Source organism: Juglans microcarpa x Juglans regia, chromosome 4D (assembly GCF_004785595.1).
Source record: "Juglans microcarpa x Juglans regia isolate MS1-56 chromosome 4D, Jm3101_v1.0, whole genome shotgun sequence".
Taxonomy (NCBI): Eukaryota; Viridiplantae; Streptophyta; class Magnoliopsida; order Fagales; family Juglandaceae; genus Juglans; species Juglans microcarpa x Juglans regia.
In genome coordinates, this window is record NC_054600.1 from 23,733,623 (window position 1) to 23,753,140 (window position 19,518).

General features: G+C 35.3%; 4 protein-coding genes across 6 annotated transcripts; all 4 read right to left on the reverse strand.

Annotated features, from left to right (window-relative positions):
* Positions 1 to 4,329: 4,329 nt before the first annotated feature.
* On the reverse strand, positions 4,330 to 5,109 carry LOC121260433 (major strawberry allergen Fra a 1-3-like). Its single transcript, XM_041162300.1, has 2 exons — positions 4,818 to 5,109; positions 4,330 to 4,737 (listed from the first exon to the last, which is right to left on the reverse strand). The coding sequence occupies exons 1-2, from the start codon at positions 4,999 to 5,001 to the stop codon at positions 4,436 to 4,438; spliced, it is 486 nt and encodes a 161-aa protein (XP_041018234.1). The 5' UTR covers positions 5,002 to 5,109; the 3' UTR covers positions 4,330 to 4,435.
* An 890-nt stretch (positions 5,110 to 5,999) lies between these two features.
* On the reverse strand, positions 6,000 to 8,405 carry LOC121260226 (major strawberry allergen Fra a 1-3-like). Its single transcript, XM_041162062.1, has 4 exons — positions 8,379 to 8,405; positions 7,728 to 7,786; positions 6,639 to 6,829; positions 6,000 to 6,503 (listed from the first exon to the last, which is right to left on the reverse strand). The coding sequence occupies exons 1-4, from the start codon at positions 8,403 to 8,405 to the stop codon at positions 6,196 to 6,198; spliced, it is 585 nt and encodes a 194-aa protein (XP_041017996.1). The 3' UTR covers positions 6,000 to 6,195.
* A 1,551-nt stretch (positions 8,406 to 9,956) lies between these two features.
* On the reverse strand, positions 9,957 to 13,056 carry LOC121260227 (kinesin-like protein KIN-14I). Its single transcript, XM_041162063.1, has 11 exons — positions 12,928 to 13,056; positions 12,523 to 12,591; positions 12,063 to 12,170; positions 11,809 to 11,937; positions 11,606 to 11,717; positions 11,427 to 11,522; positions 11,149 to 11,322; positions 10,958 to 11,064; positions 10,672 to 10,850; positions 10,205 to 10,366; positions 9,957 to 10,104 (listed from the first exon to the last, which is right to left on the reverse strand). Exons 1-11 carry the CDS (start codon positions 13,054 to 13,056, stop codon positions 9,957 to 9,959), a joined length of 1,413 nt encoding a protein of 470 aa, XP_041017997.1.
* A 962-nt stretch (positions 13,057 to 14,018) lies between these two features.
* On the reverse strand, positions 14,019 to 16,917 carry LOC121260432 (pentatricopeptide repeat-containing protein At2g41080). Of its 3 annotated transcripts, XR_005939717.1 has the most exons (4): positions 16,840 to 16,917; positions 14,426 to 16,730; positions 14,194 to 14,263; positions 14,019 to 14,155 (listed from the first exon to the last, which is right to left on the reverse strand). XR_005939717.1 is itself a non-coding variant. In XM_041162299.1 (3 exons), coding segments are annotated over exons 2-3 (2,103 nt in total). In that variant the 5' UTR covers positions 16,528 to 16,730; positions 16,840 to 16,917; the 3' UTR covers positions 14,019 to 14,262. The 3 variants fall into 3 exon arrangements, 2 of the variants coding, with proteins under 2 accessions (XP_041018233.1, XP_041018232.1); XM_041162299.1 differs by having other exon boundaries at positions 14,019 to 14,263; XM_041162298.1 differs by having other exon boundaries at positions 14,019 to 16,730.
* Between the last annotated feature and the right edge of the window lie 2,601 nt (positions 16,918 to 19,518).

Here is a 19,518-nt window from a genome sequence, read left to right on the forward strand (position 1 = left end):
TATCTATGTTAGTAATAATATGATATTCACATACACTAAACTATTAGTCTATTTATATTATAGTATAAATACATTATATATATATCAAAAGTAAATTTATATTAATAACTTAATATTAATGCTTATGTTCAAGATTAAAATTTATATGTTATATCAAATGTTATATTAAAAATTATAAGATTAATTTTATGTTATATAACATGTTATTTTAATTTTATTTTATAAGAATAATATACTTGAATAATAAGATTAGAATCCTATGTTATATTAATTAGTAATTTAGCATATAATATATATATATATTTATATATAATATAATACAAAAATGATATATAATAAAAAAAAAGTATAAATATATACCGGCGGCCCAGTTTGGTTTAAACCGATTTTCAAAATATGAAAATCAATACCGTACTGGTTTAGGACCGGTTTCTATTCTTAAGAACTGATACCACACCGGACTACTTACAAACTGGACCTGGGTTCGGTCAAGTCCGGTCTGGTTCAACTGGTTTATTAGTTTTTTTTTTTTACACCCCTAGATAGGATGACTTGGGAGGACTTTGTTATCCAAACCTGTCTTTATAATTTTAGACAAAATAAAAACGATAGCATGAATTTCTTGAATAGTATTAAATGTTCAATAAATATTTTGATATGTATTTTATACATATATCCCACGAAAAAGAAAAAGGTCCCCCGAACTTGATCCCTACAGGCCCTAGTGATGAACGGTAGACCACGTAAAAAAATCCGAAACACATTCAGAAAATCTATTAAAAACCTAGAGTCGCAAGAATTTTCAGCCCCGAAAATATTTATTGAGAAAGCATAACATGAGCTTGCTATTTAGAGCACTGGCATTGGACTCAAGTCCAATGTTTAAAATTTGATGAATCTCGCTCAAAACACACTGCATTGAATTCACCTTTTATGTAAATGTGAAACTTTCAACTACAATGGAGTCCCTTTTATCACCAAACTTGATGAACTACTATTCAACATCTATCGCGTTATTTTATTACGAAAATAATCTTTTGCACGCAAAGTTCTTTCTTCCCTCTCTATTCTGCTTTCTTCCTCTACCCCGAAATCCCCAATTCTCTTTTCAATTCCTCTCCCTTTCTTTTTTCCTCTCCTCTCCCTTTCTTTCTTCTTGAAATCCCTTTTAGATTCTGGTCTGGTCTGGTCTAGGTTCTTGCAGTCTTTAGCGCAGTCGTTGGTTCTTGGTTGGAGTTCTTTGTGAATTTTCGGCACCATCTGCATGTCTCTTGTGATTTTTGGTGCTGATTTTTCTCGAGTTCTTTGAGTCCTCTGGATTTTGGCGCCTATTTCTAGTTTAGGTTTCATTGGTTTGGGTTTTCGGCGCCATCTTCTCAATAGTACCAGAGATGCCGAAAGGAAGGGATTCACCAAAACATGGAATTCAGTCATGGCGGTTGCAAACGAAGAGCTGGTGGAGATATTCAAGGCGAGGACTGACAAGAGGGAGTACAGAAGGCCCGTCCTCAAGAACTCCCTTGAGGTCCTCGAGTTATTTTACTATTAGTTTCGGTGCTACTTGCTTTACTGCAAATTTGCAATGTGGCTCTGTAAGTTTTTTCCATGGCCTTGTTCTTTAAATAAATACCCACAGATATTTTTTGTATAATTTTTTTTTTGATAAGTACCAAATCAAAATGGCAAGGACGATGACTATCAATTGCTTGTTGGAAAACATGGGTGGCCAGTGGATCGGACCGAAGACAAACTTGGTCTTCGATTCGATGAACTCGGACATCGATTCGACGAGTCTGGAGAAGTCTCACTGGTCCATCTGATGGGATTCTTTGGGGTTTTGGTGCGGAGCGATGAGGAGGATGTGAGGGAGGGCATTGACGCCGAAGAGGCCAAAGCTAGACTGTGACTCTTTGAATTTGAGGTCGCAGAAGAAGAGCTTGGCATGGGAAGGCGACTCGGGGTCCTGGTTGTTGGTTATGAAGGAGTTGGCAAGGAGGGCGAACTCGCTGTGGAGGGTCTTGAGATGGAGCTCTGTCTTGTCATGGAGCTGGGTGGCGTCGAAGAAGATGACGAGCCAATAGGGTGATATTTTTTGTATAATTGAAAGCTGTTCAACGAATGCTCGTAGCTTCTAATGTGAAATTGAAGATAATGAACTCGTACTACATGTGCACATTGCTCTGTTTTGGGTATATGTCACTTACAATAGAAGGATTTTGTTTATATACGGATTAACTTAGCAAATATTGAAATTTTGAATTGGGTATATGTCACTTGTATATGTCTGTGTTTGCTGCTCAGGTTTGCTCAGTTCTTTATTAAACTTTTGATGTCAGCTGATGCTAGTACGAGGGAAATCAAAGCTGTTGATTCTGGTAAGTGTTATTTTCTAAATCTTGGCTAACATTTGCAATGCGGTTCATCTTAGACCTTTATGTTTCTCTGTCTCTGTGTTTGTCTCTTTCTCTTAGAGAATCAAAAGAACTTATTGTCAGATATTTGGAAAATGAACCAGGTATTGGTTACTGTCCTTTCTATGCATATTTTATAAGTGCAATACGCTTAATGTACTAATCTTGCTTGCTCTCCTCGATCCGATTTGTTGTCAATTGAAGAATTGTTGTTTCTGTGCTTATTAGAGTGACTGAGGAAATGGTAGTAGATCCTAACTTAAGTGGGGCCTTCTATCTAATATGATGAGCTATATAAATTCATGCTTAATATATTAGCATAATATGTTTGTTGGATGAAAGAATTGTAAATGTGTTTGTTAGTTTAATAAATTCTATATATGATTGTTAGGTAGAAGAAGGGTTGTCAAAATGTGTTTGTTAGATAATTAGGTTGAGGAAAAAAATTAATTGAGAAATAATAATTTAAGTATCAAATTAAATTATTAATTAATATATGGTTAGTGTAATTGTAAAATATGAAAGAAAAATAAAAAATATTATTATTAAAAAAATAATATTATATTATTATTTTGATAAATCCAATAGCTAATCCAATGTTGAGTTATGGATAAAGAGATTTTAGATATATGGAAAACATGTACTTTTCATCAAAATTTGAATATGAATTTGATGAATCCAATGCTAGTACTCTTAGTCTTTAGATAAATTCTTATCTACCAAATTGAAAAGAGAAACATTTTAGCCCAATAAGATTGTATATAAAGAAGCTCACAAACTAATGTTGGTTTGACGTAATACGCTAAATTGTAAAATTATTTTATTATAAATTAAATATAAAGAATTATATAAATTTATGCCGGTTTGTAAATTTGTTTTTATAAAAAAAAAATTAAGTCTGTAACACTTCTCGCATATGAAAAAAGAACAAGAGAGCTAAGAGCACTATCATTAGCTTAGTTAAATGCCAGTGAAAGACATATTTTGAAGATTGTCGGCCACTAAATTTCTACAACATTGGATTAGTTAAGCATAATTCATTTGAAAGATGAGCTGCAATAAATTCATCTCTAAAGTCATATATATATAAAGGGAACTATAGCATCTTCATTCTAATATTTTATTATTTCTTGTGTTTTCTTTTTCTTTTTCTCTAGTATAACTTCATCCCTAGAATTATGATGTATTTTTCTATTATTAATTATATTTTTATAAAATAATATTAATCATCTTTATTTCAATATTTTTTAAAATATAATGAAATTATTTTTAGCATCTATCTATAATCATGCAAAAATTATAATAATATGAGAAAATATGAATAAAATTTTTATTAATTATTTATAAAGTACAAAATAATGCAATAATCTTATCTTATAACAAATTATAATATAAGTAATGTTCACCTATATGATTTAATTAAAGAAATATTAATAATAAAAAATAATAATATATTTATTATTATAGAGAGTGTGATGACTAATTTAATATAGACTTGAAATTTTGAATAATTGATTAAAAATAAAAAAGTTTTATATTAATCAAATTTTGGAGGTTGGGATGACTAATCGAATACCAATACTTAGAGCTAAGACTGAAAGAAAGAAAGGGATTAAAGTGAGTCAACCACAGTGGCTTTCGTCCAAAATGTACAAAATTAAAACTATTGCTCTTCCCATTCTCCTCGATAAAAATTACAATATTCAGCCAAAACAAAAAAAAAAAGTTTTGCTATTCAAATTTTTATACTCATATTTTATTTTTAATTTTTTTTAAAAAATATTTTTAATTTTATTCTTCTTAAACTAATTGAATTATTCTATTCGTCATCTATATTCATACATTTGGTAAGAGAAAAAATATAGAGATAATGAATAGAATTTTTCAAAAAATGAATACTAGAAAACAAACACATGTATGTGATATAAAATTTAAAAATTATTATTAAAAGTACTTATTGTAGTTCCCGGTGACAGACTTAAGACTAGAGTTGTACAGAAAGATCGACCATCTGTAGTATCCAATTAAAGATAAGAGAGTGGATTTGTCGAAAGGTAAGCTTCCACTACTTTGTACATCTCTGTTGCTCTTTCTTTGCCAAACTCTATATCTTCAACCTTGAACTCAAGTTCTTGATCTGAATAATACTTACTCAACATCTTACAAATGCAGCCTCCATGATCAGCCACAAACTTCACCTCGTATTCGATGGATTTGAGCTTCTCTCCCAACACATCTCCTTCAGTTATAGTGTACCTGCACCTGAAATTCTCCATATCCAGCTCATCAACCCGGTACTTTGCATATTTGAAATGAATGCCTGGCCCTGCGCGCATATTATATTATTACAGATAAATTAAACGTAACAGGAATTAGTTAAAAATAGCAGTAGATCATGTTACTAACCTTGAGCGAAGTTAATCTGTTTGATACTTCCAACACCTCCATCTCCTTCTATAATGTCAATGCTCTTAATGTAGTGAGGCAGTAGCTTGGGGAAAAGGTTGCATGAATCCAATATCAAGGCCTTGAATAATCTGTCCGGATCAATTGGTGACTCAAACTCTTGTAGAAAACTTATGACGCCCATGATCTTTTCTGGTAGATGAGAACAAAGTTGGGTCGAGACTCGAGAGTGTTTTACTGAAGATGAGGATGGTCATCTGCAGAATTTATTGTGTATGGAGGGATAAGATGCGATGAGAAGTGGAATTCAGCTGCACATTTTTTTCCTCTTCTGGCGGCCTGAATCCAGACAGAGTGGCATATTCCAAGCTGTGGGACCCCTTTCTTAACTAAAGTCCAAACTGCTAGCTTTGGAACCCATTAGCATATTGGTCTAGAAACTGGGCAGAGTCGCATGAATGTCTCTTTTATTCAAGTGCACTTGCACACATTTTCTGATAGTCAGCCCATCAATCGCGTGCTACGTACCGACAGATGCCAAGTAAAATTTTATCATTCATCATCCTCACATACTATACATAATATTTTTTTAAATTTATTTTAATTTTATTTTTTTTAAACTAATTGAATTCTTTTACTTTATAATTTATATACCGTACATTTAGTAAGATATAAAAAAAAAAAAATATGTTATGTAGTATGTGAAGATGATAAATATAATTTTTCACCCAAGAAACATGTTTTCTTTTACCAAAAATTAGAAATTGAACTCTACCCCTCCTTAAAAAAGGAAATTAGAAAAAATACCTAAAAAATCTCTCTTTCAAACTAGTATTATTTTTTTCTTTTCATTTTGTTTAAACTGATAAATATTTTATATTTGAGTGATGTTTGAGAATGAAATATATGAAAATATTTTAGAATACCTTAATATCCAAACTAATTAATTTTGAAGTATTGTTGGAGGCCTTCTTTTGTTTTGACTACTATTATTTTAACATTATTTCTCACATGTTACGTAAAATATTTAATAATATGAAATCGAGTCATGTAGAATTAGGGTTCAAACTAAAATCTCTGCTCTAATATCATGTGAGACTATCACTTATCTTAAAAGATTAAACTGATAGAAAGAGATAGATTTTATTATTTATTTATATCTTGGTAATTCCAAAAAAAGGAAATTGAAAGCTACTTTATTCATTCATGATCTATTACATGCATCTCAAGCGAAAGCCAACAATACAGCACCATTAGTCGAGTCAATACCAGGCTTCTTATTACCAAGCAAAGGGCATTCTGCCAAGAAACTACAGGACAAAATGAAAAAAAAAATATATAACACTTGGGGAGGGACTCGGCAGGCAGAAAACAAAATTTAAGCATAGATATTGGGATTGGCAAGGAGGTATTTCTCGACAACCTTGTACAACCCAAGGGTCTTGTCTTTGCCATCCTTGATATTTTCTTCCTTGATCACGAACTCACCCTTTGTGTGATAGTGATTTGTCATCTTGCACGCGCTACCTGAGCCTGAGCCTGAGCCTGATGCCTCCATCTTCACCTCGCAAGAAATCAGTTGCAGCTTGTCACCCAAAACGTCTCCTTCAATCAAAGTGTACTTGCACATAAGGTTGTCAACATCAAGGTCATCGATCTTGTGCTTTAAGTATTTGAAGTGACTCCCTGCAACAAACATATTCATTACTAAGCCACAACATGCAATTAATTTCCGTTGCTTGCTTTTGATGCTGTGAAATACTCTTTGATACCAATTAATTATTTAAGAGAATGCAGGGTGCTGAAGTACTAACACATTACCCTCGGGGAAGTTGGTTTGCTTGATGCTACCAACACCACCATCGCCTTGACTGAACTCGATGCTCTTGATGGACTGGGGCACAAGCTTGGGGACGAGGTTGTGAGAGTGGAGGATTAAGGCCTTGAACAACATAGCCGGCGAGACTGAAGTGCTGAACTCCTGGGTAAATGTGGTGACAACCCATCTTTGCCTAGAAATAGGATATTATATATAGGATGGAGAAGATATTGATCAACTGAGTTTAGATTTGAAAGTTGTGGATTTGTGACTAAGAAGAGTGGTGTCGGTTTATATAGAGTGAGATCAGTAGCATATGTGCATGTCAGGACTCGAGGGGAAATAGTTTTGTTCTTCGGGGACAAAGTTCAAAGGTTTTATTACAGCGCACTCCTTTGCAGAACATTGCTTTCGGCCTTCCAGATATTTGACCTTTTTAAGCCTACCCAGATACGTTGTGTCCTGAAATATTTGAAACCAAATCCAACTTCTTCTTCTTCTTTTTTTTTTCCCCCCTTTAGAAAAAGTATAATTCAAACATTCTTTGTATTAAAATAAGGAAAATATTCTAGTCATAAAGTTATTACATAAATGTAGTCTCATAAATTGACGTAATTTATTGTGGTATGTCAGATTATAAAGTTATTTTTATTATAAATTAGATCTAACAGATCAGATGAAGCCACATTAATTTGCAAAATTAATTTTGTATAATCTATTAATGACATAGCACTTCTTGTAAATGTAATTTATGTTTGGCTAGGATTAAATGAGTCTGTATTTAATTCGAATTATGGATAAATGTAATTTTAAATAGGATTCTAGGATTGCATCCGATAAGAATGAGTATTTGTCCGATAATGATAAGTGCTTGAATTATAACTCTTATCAAATCTTGATTATATTATAAAATAAGAGTCTACAAAAGCCATATGTATGTTTGAGTGTAAAAGTTAGTTAAAGAGATAAATATACAAGTTTTATTGAAGAAACTAAAGCTCATTTGAACTCGACGCAATATAGAAAAAGTGATCCAATCCTAGATGTTAGCAAATAGTGAGCAACGTATCTGACTAAAATTCTGGATAAACCTGTCAGCAAAGTCCTTCTCCCAATCAATTACAGCATTGCCTATTTGTAGAGAAGTCAGCTGAGGGTTTCAACAAACTTCAACAACATATATTCACAAATATTAAGAGCTTGAAGATCTGAGTAGAATTTCAAGAGATCATGCACGAGAAAATTCTTGAGAGAGATTTTCCAAAAAGCTCAGTTCATGGGATTGAGTGAGAGTATACTCCAAGGGAGAGTTGCCGTGTTCGAATTCAACCACTGAAGGTTCTAGTAGGAAATATAAAGATTGGAGTATCAAAGATTCTGACTACCTATCACCGCATTTTACTATGTAAGATTTCAATAAAAATAAAAAATAAAAAAGAATATATAGTAAAACCTCTGTCTCCCTCTCTCCAACAAATTCAAAGAAATGAATAAAAAAAATCAGAAATCGGCCGACCAACCCTGTCCAAGTTTCTATTTGCGCATACTATTTCTACATACATAATCATAATTTCTAAATTTAAATATGATGCGGAATGACAAAATAGTATGCTATGCTAGATGACATGTTTGCATATGACATGAGTGGTGCAAAAATAATTGGTTGGAAATGAACTAGCTTGAATACTAATTATCTATAAACTGAACTGTGATAATCCTAAACTTTTGATCAAATTACTTACCTCGCTGCGTTTCTTCTTGAACAACATTTCGTAACTTGATACCTATATGAAGTAATAACTATCACTAAATTTATTTGGAAACACATAAGTACTAATATCTTACTTAATTAAATCCACAATCTAAAAGATAGTGTTAAACATCTCAATAAATCCTAGTATCTAAATTACTTAAAATACTTATTTATAATTTAGATGAATACTCGAACTATTTTTAAATAATTCATAAACTTAAATTCTTAAACTAAGTTTTATTTCTTAACATAATTATTAAATCTTATAAGAAACCTAATAAATTCTATTAAATATTCTTAACATCATAATTTCATTAAATTCTTAACGTAATAATTTTATTAAATTATACTAAATAGACAAAGGAATATTAACAAAATATTTGCAAACATCCTTATAAAAATAGTCTTTGACTAATATATTTACTTAAGAAAAAACTGACTTTTAAAATGTTAAGCCCAATAAAATTAGTAAACTGTTGTTGAAATAAAATAAAATTAAATACAAATTAAAATACAAGTCCATTTAAAATAATTAGGATAGTTTCTGTAAAATAATACAATCTGGCCCATAACATAATATTACTACATAAGCCCAACGAAAGGATAGTCCATCCCCCGCACACAAGGGCCTAAGGCCCAAGGGCCCATCAAAAAGAACCCACGGGTTCTTCAAGAACCGAAACACACGGGCTTAATCACAAGGAAAACAGAGAGTTTGAGAGAGAGAGGTTCTGCGAAAGGAGAGCTCACCGAGAGATGGCTGAGTGCGACGGCGGCTCCAGGTGGCTGGGAGTGACCGGCGACGCAACTGGGAGTTCCTATGGTGGTGCGGCACCGAGAGAGAGAGAGAGAGAGAGAGAGAGAGAGAGTTTAGAGAGAGAAACTGTAGGACTGAAACAAAAGAGAGGGAAACAGAAGAGGCTGACGGAGGTCGGCTTACCGAAAAGGAGTGGCTGAGCTGGGGATGGGCTGGTCGGCACCTTCTGTGGTGGCTGGGAGGTGGGTCGACGTGGTCTAAGCAGGGTGGAGTTGCTGCGGAAGGAAGTGGGTGGCTCACGGAGTTTCCGAGTTTTCTCCTCTCGTACACGAGGTAAGCCAGATTTATAATGGTAGCTGATAGAGGAAATATAAGGAAAATTCTAGAAGGGTAGAGACGTGCATGTGAAAGAGTAAAGACGTGCGGAGTGGAAATCGTTACTCATTAACAGAGTCGGTTTCCACTAGAATTTGAATTTACAAAGCTAGAGATGAGGCTGAATATAAGGTTAGAATTTCAAATTCGACAGAAAATAGGATGAAACTTACGGGTTGGTGGTTAAAGTGTAAAAAGAGGCTAAAATCGAGAGATAAGGTTCGGTGGAGGTAGAGAAAATAAAAACCAAACTCTAGTAAATGTAATCTGATACAATTTAGTAATCATTATTAAAACAAACTCTAAAAATTTTCAAATAAAATTATAATAGTAATTATTAAAAATAAAGTAAATATAAATTCTGATAAAACTATAATAAAATAAAAATATTTTCTAGGAAATTTACTTATATACCCTAAAACCAAAACTAGTATGTTACATATGCTGCGCTTCTTTGAGTCTATCTCCTGTCACTTCAGATTTGTTTACCCTCTCACTTCCTGCCAGATCAACCAGATGCATGCATCCACGAAGAATAGTTCCAGATGTCAAGTTTCCTCCATGAACATGAACATTCAAACAACTGCAAATTGACAATTTATTAGAAGAAACAAATCAGCCTATCTAAAGATATTCCATAGAACCATCAATACAACTATTTATATAGAGAACTATGTTCCTACCTATGAGAGCGACTACTACGATCATTTAAGGCTGTTGCACCCACTGCACGATTCCTTTGTCCGAGGTTCATCAGATCAATAACATCAGATGTCGATGACACTGGCACAGGGTTTGCATCTGGTACACTAAGTCCAGTATGAGAACTATTACGAATTTCTAATGTAGCCACAATTAAGGAAAGCTAGTTGATGGGAGGGGTGAGAGTAAGACTGGCAAAGAACAAAGTTCATAAACTTAAATAAAATTCTGAAAGCCTGGACATTTTAACATGATTTTTAATCCAATTTGAAAATTTGAGGTTTGTGAAAATATTTCACTGCATTGAACTAAAATAGCAGTAAGTCCAAACGTTGAAATGATATTCAGAGCTCTCAACCTACTATGACCATCTCTATAAGCAGAAATCTCATCAACTTATAATTAAAAAACTTGACGGTAACAAAAACAAATAACTTATAAAGGATATCTTTTGTTTGTTCCATCAATGATAAGGAGATCCCTAACTTGCTCATTATAGATCTCGATCATCTGAACAGAAACATCATAGGAGAAAGTGTCTTTTCTTTGATTTGCTATATAAAACAAATCGCCCAAAGCCCGATAATTTACTCCTTGGTTTTTCTCTGTAAGATCTTTAGGTCCAGTCTGGACATATAAACAACAAAAGTTAGCCACATTTGCATAGCCTCGCAAACAAACATCATTGAAAACATTCCTTCGTATCTTTGGGGATTAAGCTAAACCTAACCTACCATAGTGTAAGTTTTTCCCGATCCAGTTTGACCATATGCAAATATGCAAACATTGTAACCATCGAGAACAGACCGAATCAAAGGCTGCATATCAGAGAAGACCTCCGCTGCAATAAATCAGGAGACAAAAGAGTTAAAGTAATGTTATGATCATAAAATCTGAAAAGTATCTAATTAGAAACCTCATCAACCTTGGGTTGCAGATGGCCCAAAGACATTGTTGAAGCTGAAAGACTTCTGGCCTTTCCCATGCTTCGATGGAGTACTAATAGTGATACTTCCATCTTCTATAAAATCCACATTGCTGAAATGATTTGATTGTCCCGGGAGGAAGGGTCTCACTCGACAGTAAACCCTAATACTTCCTGATACAAAAAGGCCATTTAATCCATTTTGAGGACTTAAACCTAGGCAGTCAGTGATTTTTCTTTTTCCTTTACCCCAAGGAGGCTAAAATTGCTCTTCTTACCCTTGAGATCTAGCACTTGATTGTATAGCTTGCGATTTTCCTCAAGAACTCTATGATAACCAGAAGCAGCATGAGCCAGACCATGAACGTGCATGCCTACAAAGAAACAAGACAAATTTTTCTTCTCAAAAACTCTTCCAGAAAGAAAGGAAAAGAAACATAAAACAGAAAGAAACAACATATAACGAAAATTATTTTCCCAAATTGTACCAAGATTGTGAACTCCTCATGAAACTTCATTTGCTTAAATTGCATCCCAGCTTTTGTAGTGTGAAGAGTGTGCTTCAGTTCCTATAAAAAAAAAAAAAGAAAAAAAGAATAGCATTAATAAGCTAAGCAGCTAAGGCAAACTGAAAAGCAATGAAAATAGCAGTTTTTGTACTTGAATGTCTCTCTGCTGTTGATCAAGTGCCATTTTCTGTTTCAGGAGTTGCCCTTTTGATTTCTCATCAGAAATGTTGGTTTTCTGGATAACCTCTTTCTTTGTCACCTTTTCATTTTTACTTTCAGTCTAAAATATCACAGCAACCCAAAAGAAAATATCAGCAATCCCAAGTTATGATCCAATCATAGATTCTGTCATCGAATACGTGCTTTTTCTATAGATTCACTAGTTGCATATTAATCCCTAGGTACCTGTGCAGAAGGTAAGAAATAATGTATCACCTTTTTATCACCAGAAGCAAATTTCAATAAAGATTTGTTGATGTGAGAAGCAGCCATGTCTTTTGGAGTTGTTGTCATCTATGGGTTACGAATAAATACCCAGTCAGACATGTAGATTGATAAAAAAAAATATCTTAATAGAGGAAAATAGAAAAAAACTCATTGAGGATCCAAGAAACCATGTTTTGCTGATTTGGAATATGCACTAATCCCTGGTCTCATGTTGAATTTCAAAGCACATCTTTTTTTATCAGTAAATAAAGATTTTATTGATGAGGAATAGGCATGGCTCAAGTACACGGGACATAAACAAGAGCAACAACTAGGCATGATTGCGAAGGATACAAGGAATTCACGAATATTCAAACCATTGGAAATTTTCAAAGCGCATGCAAATGCATAATTAGTCTCATAGTCCATATTAACATACCAGTTCTATTTGGCTTGAAATGCGATGCTCAAACTCCTCCACAACCTTATTTAGCACAGATTCGACCAACTGTTTAATGCAAAGGAGCAATAATAACTCGCAAATAAGAAGTAGCAGCAGTAAAAGTAACAACTATTGCAATCTCAAAGTAGTGATGGTAGGTAACAAGTATTTAGATTCATTAGTCTCACAAGATTAAAAGGAAACTAAGAGAGTTTGTGAGTGTGTGTTCCATTTGTGCGAGAGAGAAGGGCGGAGACTTACATATAGAAGCTGATCAGAGGGGCTACTGTCGATGGTGGAAAACGGTGCGAGAGAGGGCCGATACAAACGACGGCATCGAGAGAGAGTTTCACGCGGGACCAACAACAGAAAAGATTAAGCAAAGAAGTTGGGGGGATGTACCATAGTTCCCGATATTTGGAGAACCACTGTACCAACCCAAAATGGGATCTCTAATTTAGGGATCCGTATGGGAGGGGAAATTTCAGTTTCCCCCAAATCTTTTCTCCAAACTTTAGAAAATATGGGCATTTTGGGAAGCTGATGAGGGTGCTCTTACTAACTTAAATTGATAGAAAGCTGTTCATAACTTCCGAACTCTTTCCTAACATAATTGTTGTTTTTTATTCCTTATTTTGTTATGTCCAATCGCATAAAATTTAAGATAAAAAATAGCATTACTTATTTTCCTGCATCTAGAATCTCATAAAAATTTCTCCAAAGATTTGAATTATGATAATGAAGCGAATCTTCATACTTGTTTGCCATTACATCCCTTTTGGACTTGTATGCCTTGCGACGTTATGTTGTTAGCTAGGTTGTAAAAATAGTTGATCTGGTGTAAGAAGTGTTGTGGTTCATGGCAGAATAAAAACAGGGCTAAATCTATTTTCCTTCCACGAGTTATCACCCCATTTTTTATCACTTCCTCTTAGGTTAATTTAGGGGAAAAGAAATAAGAAGATGGTTTTGACCCCCACCGTGCCTAATGGACAGAGATTCCCTCAATGTTGTTTTCCCACAATTTCTACGTAGAAAAATTAAAAGAAATAATAATAATAATAATAATGATAATAACAAGCAAAATACTTGTCAAATACTCTCAAATGCCGAGGTATAAAAATGTCCTGAAACACTCTTTAGAAGCTACGGTACTAGAAATACCTCAACAAACTTGACAAACAAATAAGTGAATAAAGCATACAATTAAATCAGGGCGTGATCTGCATTGAACAAAGTGGTGAAAGAAAATCTAAATGTAGAGCAAGAATGATTTAATCTGAAAGAAAAAGCCGTCCAAACAAAAGGATAGAGAATCCATAAAAGATTTTATAAGAAAGTGAGAGCTGCTGCTGGCCAACAATTTTGTTAACAACCAAATCTTTATTTAGGCTTACAATGTTGTTGAAATCCAAACAACTCAATCCATAAGTTATGCCTATTAGATGTAGGACGTACTTTCTTTTCAAGGTCCATATTAAAGACTTTGAGAATAAACTGTCTCACACAGTGATAACAGAGTAGAGCTTGTATTATATTAACGCTTATAGTTGACTTACAAATAAGGAAATAAATACAGAGAAGGTAAGAAACATATATACGGAAAGCTATAGCTGTACATTCCTAAACTGAAATGAACATGAATGGAATGTGCGCATGTCAGGGGCTAATGTTTTGCTGATTGATCTTATCACATATAAATCAAATTTCTCTCTTCCACTAATGAATGGAGTGGTTTCTGTTACAAAAAATGTATGAGAAGAAAGTTACAATTTGACCCCTCAGAGAAAAACAAAAGAAATGAGGAGGAATATACAATTTCTAGCTGATAAATTGTCTAAGGAAAAATGAGATGCATTAAAAGTAATCTTGTCAAGGAAACTACAGTATCTCCTCTTACCAGTAATCTCCACAAGAACATTTCCCGTTTTTGAAATGGTGAAATCTACTGGCATCTCGTACAATAATTTCTCGGTTTCTTATTTCCGATATGTACTTTATTGCAACATGGCAATCACTGCATACACGCAAGTTCTTCATCACCCTTATTGGCACACCTGCGGGAGTGTTCATTAGAGCAAATGCAACTGCCAACTTCTCACTGTGATGCGCCAAGTTGTATTCTTTCTCCTCATTGTCCATGTCATGCAAAACAGCTGCTGTATCAGGCACATAACCACGCAACTTCATCTCTGATGTTAGTTCTTTCAAATACAAATCAATCTCCGCTGATTTCGGATGGGTTTTGTCGCCAATGCAAAACTGGTGAACTGCATTCTTCACTTCCAGCCAACTTATACCTGGTTCCTTCTTCACCATCCTATCTCTCATGGCTTTCCTCACCTCAGAAACGTCCTGCCACCTTTTAGCAGAAGCATGGATGTTTGAGAGTAGCACGTAAGGAGCTGAATCTTGAGGATAAAGCCTAATAACTTCCTCTGCAATCCTTTTTGCCATGTCTGCTTTCTTGTGGATTTTGCAGGCAGATAGTAAAGTTTTCCATATGATTACATCTGCTTTTACGGGCATTGATCTTATCATGGCCTCTGCTTCCTCCAAACAGCCAGACCGACCAAGTAGGTCAACCATACATGTATAGTGTTCTAGTCTAGGCTCCACGGCATATTTTTTCACCATCTTGTCAAAGAACTCGATTCCTTTTTCTTTCAGACCACAGTGGCTACAAGCATAAAGCAAGCTCAAGAAAGTAACCTCATTTGCCTCTATCTCTTCCTGCTCCATGTATTCAAACAGCTCAATGGCTTCATCTCCTCGCCCATGGAAACCATAAGCAGCAATCATAGAACTCCACAACACAACATCCGTGTGTTCACATTCCAAGAAAGCCTTCAGGGAGTCTTCCAGACACCCACATCTTGAATACATGCTAATTAACGAACTAACCACAGCAACTACCGAACAAGCCCCAGCTTTGATTGCTTCAGCATGAATCTGCTGACCCTGTCCAAGTGTTGCCAGTTCCGAGCATGAGCTGAGGACACTCACAAATGTAATCTTATCGGGTCTAAAACCTGCAATTTTCATCATGTTATACTGATCCAGCACTTCCTCAGGATACCCGTTTTGAGCTTTCCCTGCAATAAGCGTATTCCAAGCAATCACATTGCGAATTGGCATCAACTTAATCACTTTTTCACCTCCTTCCAAGCTTCCAGATTTCATATACATATGAGCCAAAGAGCTCCCAACAACCAAATTGAACTCAAACCCACATTTCACCACATAAGCATGAATCTGCCGCCCAGCATGCAAACATCTCAACCCTGCACAGCTCCTGAGCACACTTCCCAGAGTGAACTCATCAGGCAAAAACCCCAACTGATGCATTTCTGAAAAGAAACTCAAACTCTGCTCATTAAACTCGAATTGGGTCAGACCCGCAATCATTGCATTCCATGTTGCGATGTTTCTATCAGGCATCTCATCAAACACCTTCTGGGCACTCTCCAGATCACAACTTTGAACATAGCCATTAATCAAAATGTTACAAGACATTATATTTCTCTTGTACATATGCTCAAACAGTGTCACAGCCGTTTGTAAATCCCCAATCTTGGAGTACATGTTAAGGAGGTGATTGGAAACAAACTTGTCTGAGTAACAACCAGACGTAATTATCATAGAATGGAGCTGTTTTCCTAAAGAAAGTGACTTTTGGGGTATGCATGCTTGGATGAGATTAGACAAGAGAGAAGGCTCTGAAAATATCTCTGATTTGTACCTCTCATACGCTTCTTTTATGTGTCCTTTGAAACAAAGGTTGGAGTAATCTTGTTTGAACTCAGAGACAGAGTCGCTAAGTTTATAGGCGGTTTTGGCGGCGTTTGTGGAGAAAAAACGTTTGCTCGGGTCGTGCAGGGTATTGAGCAAGGAAGTGAAGCCGAGATGACAGGGGAAAAACTTGGCCATACATATGTTGTGGGGGAAAGATGAGCTCTTGGATATGTATCTTACTTCATGCATTGTGGGAAGCATTCCCATTGGGCCATTACGAGAATCTCCCTTTCATGTAATCTCCTCCGCACCCAACTATCTCGCCCTCCTCATTACTCTCATAGGCAAGGAAAGTCTGAATGCAACTTATTTCGTGTACCGAAGCGCACCAATGTCCACGCAGTTAGTAAAACGGTGAGTTTTACTTAAATGAAATTCCGGTTAAGATATTGCTGTACTTGTACCTTAATCTGCAGGGTCAAGATATTGCAATTACAAAAATTGGATAACCAAATAAAGCAACCACAAACTTAAATGAACAACTTTATACATTTTAAGTACATTTCTAAGGATACATACCAATGATAACAAAACCAAAATCCTCAACTACAGCTCCGACTGTGTTCCATCCACCCCAAATTGCATCTCTGAATACCTAAGTTGATGAATTCTCCATTATTTATACATTGTAGTAACTAGAATAAGGAACTCAAAACTCTTATTCTGCATCCTAATAAGATTACTGCATGCCAACAAGAACTGAACCCACCACTTGCTATCTCCAACTTGGGTGATAAAAGAGAATTGTATATCACTGCAGCATATTTACCTTTTGTTTTTGTTGTTAAGGACAATAGTAAATACATTGATGGAGATTTCTGCACATTATATATATCCATTTGAATTTGTAAAGCAAATCACAGACTATATCAATTTACTAAAATATATCAATTTATTGAAATATATCAATTTACTGAAATATAACCCATAAACACAAATATAACATATTGAACTCGTGAAATGATCGACCTAATGAACATTACAGATGCTGACAACGGAAAATTAAATAGTTTCAGATCAACCAAATTATTTATTCCTAGAAAAAGAAAGACCACAAGCAACCAAACTAATGGCTGCTTGGTGACAGAAAATAAAAAAATGCAGGTCAAATTCAAGAAAACCAAACTAAATGAAAACAACAGATTTTAAGAAAATTGTTTGAGGCAGGTCTCTACATTGCAGCTTCAGCCACGACCATCTATTGGGCTAAATGAGCATAGATCGGATCACATACGAAGTCAAAGAAATGGGCATACAGGCGGTGAGTTGGTTGAGTGAAAATGCTCTGTTTTTTTTTAGATGAGATGGGGATGGTGGTGCACAATGGAAATGGGTTGTGCTATGGAGGAGGAAGTGCTCGATTTGCTTGCTAGACAGGTTTGGTAGCAGTGCATCTGAGACTGTGTTGTGGCTTGAAACGGTGGTGGAAAATTTTTGCTTGGTAGCCCGTGTGTGAAAGCTGGATGTGAAGACTTGTGGACGTAGACCAAGGATGCGGCGAGTAGCAGAGAAGAGAAAGATAAAAGCAAAGAAGGGAAATCGCGGGCCAAGAAGGAAGAAAAAGCAAAGGAAAAAGAGAAGAAAAATAAAATAAAGAGGGGGTGTGTAACAACCCGATCCTAAGATTAGGTTATAGGATAGGTTTTATGTATTTTTTCTTATAATTATAAATATTCTATTATTGTTATTATTATTATTATTATTATTATTATTATTATTATTATTATTATTTAGCAAGCTCACGAGTCCAAACACTATTACCATTATTATTTTCTTTTAATGATAAAACTCCTACCTATCGGTTTTCTTAGTAAAACTCCAATGCACGTACGTCTCTTCCTCTTATTCACTAGGGTTTCTCTTGGTCTATATATAGAACTCATATGATAGACGTAAATGTCTTGAACCTAAGCTAGAGTGCCGTCAACCTCGTTAGGCCAAGGTGAAAGCCACCGTCGCATGGAGCCGTCCAGACCATGCACAACCAAATCGTAGCTCAACCACGAGGACACCGCACAACACACACACGGCAGTGCACCAAGAGCCCCGATCATTCCTACATGCAGCAACCAGCACACGAAAACACTACCCGCAGCCCACGTAAACGACACCAACCGCCTTTGTTTTCCACTTCCAAAACAGAGCACCCAAACTAGGTACTGCCGCAAGGTTGCACCGAGAACCATAGAGTAGCCCAGCTTCGAACCCACACGGCACCACCACCACCTTCAGATCACGTCGACGCCACTACCGGCCACCTTAGAAGATATCGGACCACCCTCAGCCGCCAAAGCATGCCGCAGCAGCGACGGACGTGAAGGCTGAAGCCTCTGTTTTTTGATTCCACTGTAGCCACCTAGAGGGACGTCGAACCACCTCCTGGCCACCACAGAAAGAGCCAACCAGCCCAACCCCGTCGTACCCACTCCCTTCCGGTAAGCCCACGACCGCCGCCAGCCTCCTCTCCCTTTCGGTAGTTTTCGGTTGATTTCGGTCTAACAGTTCTTTTTTTTTTTCTCTCTTACGCTCTCTCTCTCTCTCGGTGTCGCACCACCACAAAGAAGCCGCTGGTTGCGCTGCCGTGACCACTGCTTGTTGCCAGAACCGCCGCGCAGCCCATCTCCATCGCATACCTCCTCTCGGTGAGTCCTCTGCTTCGCAAGCCTCTCCCGTTGCCTCTGTTTCTCTACAGAATGTATTAGTTACTTTTAAGTTTAATTCACTAAGTGCAAGTGTTTAAAGGAGATTACTTTTATGCCATTTTTAATCACTTCCCATAGTATCTTGAACGAGTGTTTAAAGATAATTACATTTAAGTATATGTTAATTATGGATTTTATTAAGTCATTTTATTTAAAGTTGAGTTGGGCTTAATATTTCAAAGATGAGTTTTTCTTTTTAAATAAAGATATTAGTCATAAACTCATTTTTATTATAAAATGCTTAAAGAATTTGAAATGTATTTTAAAGTATACTATTGAGTTTATTATTTTAGTTAATATTCTCCTATGTCTATTTAGCTAGATTTTAATAAAATTATTAAGTTGTATTTTAAATAGAAATTAAGAAATATGTTAAGAATATTTAAATGATATTATTATTTATTAGATTTCTTATAAGATTTAATAATTATGTTAAGAAAGGAAACTTATTTTAAGAGTTGAAGTTTTATGATTTATTTTAAAATAGCTCAAGTAT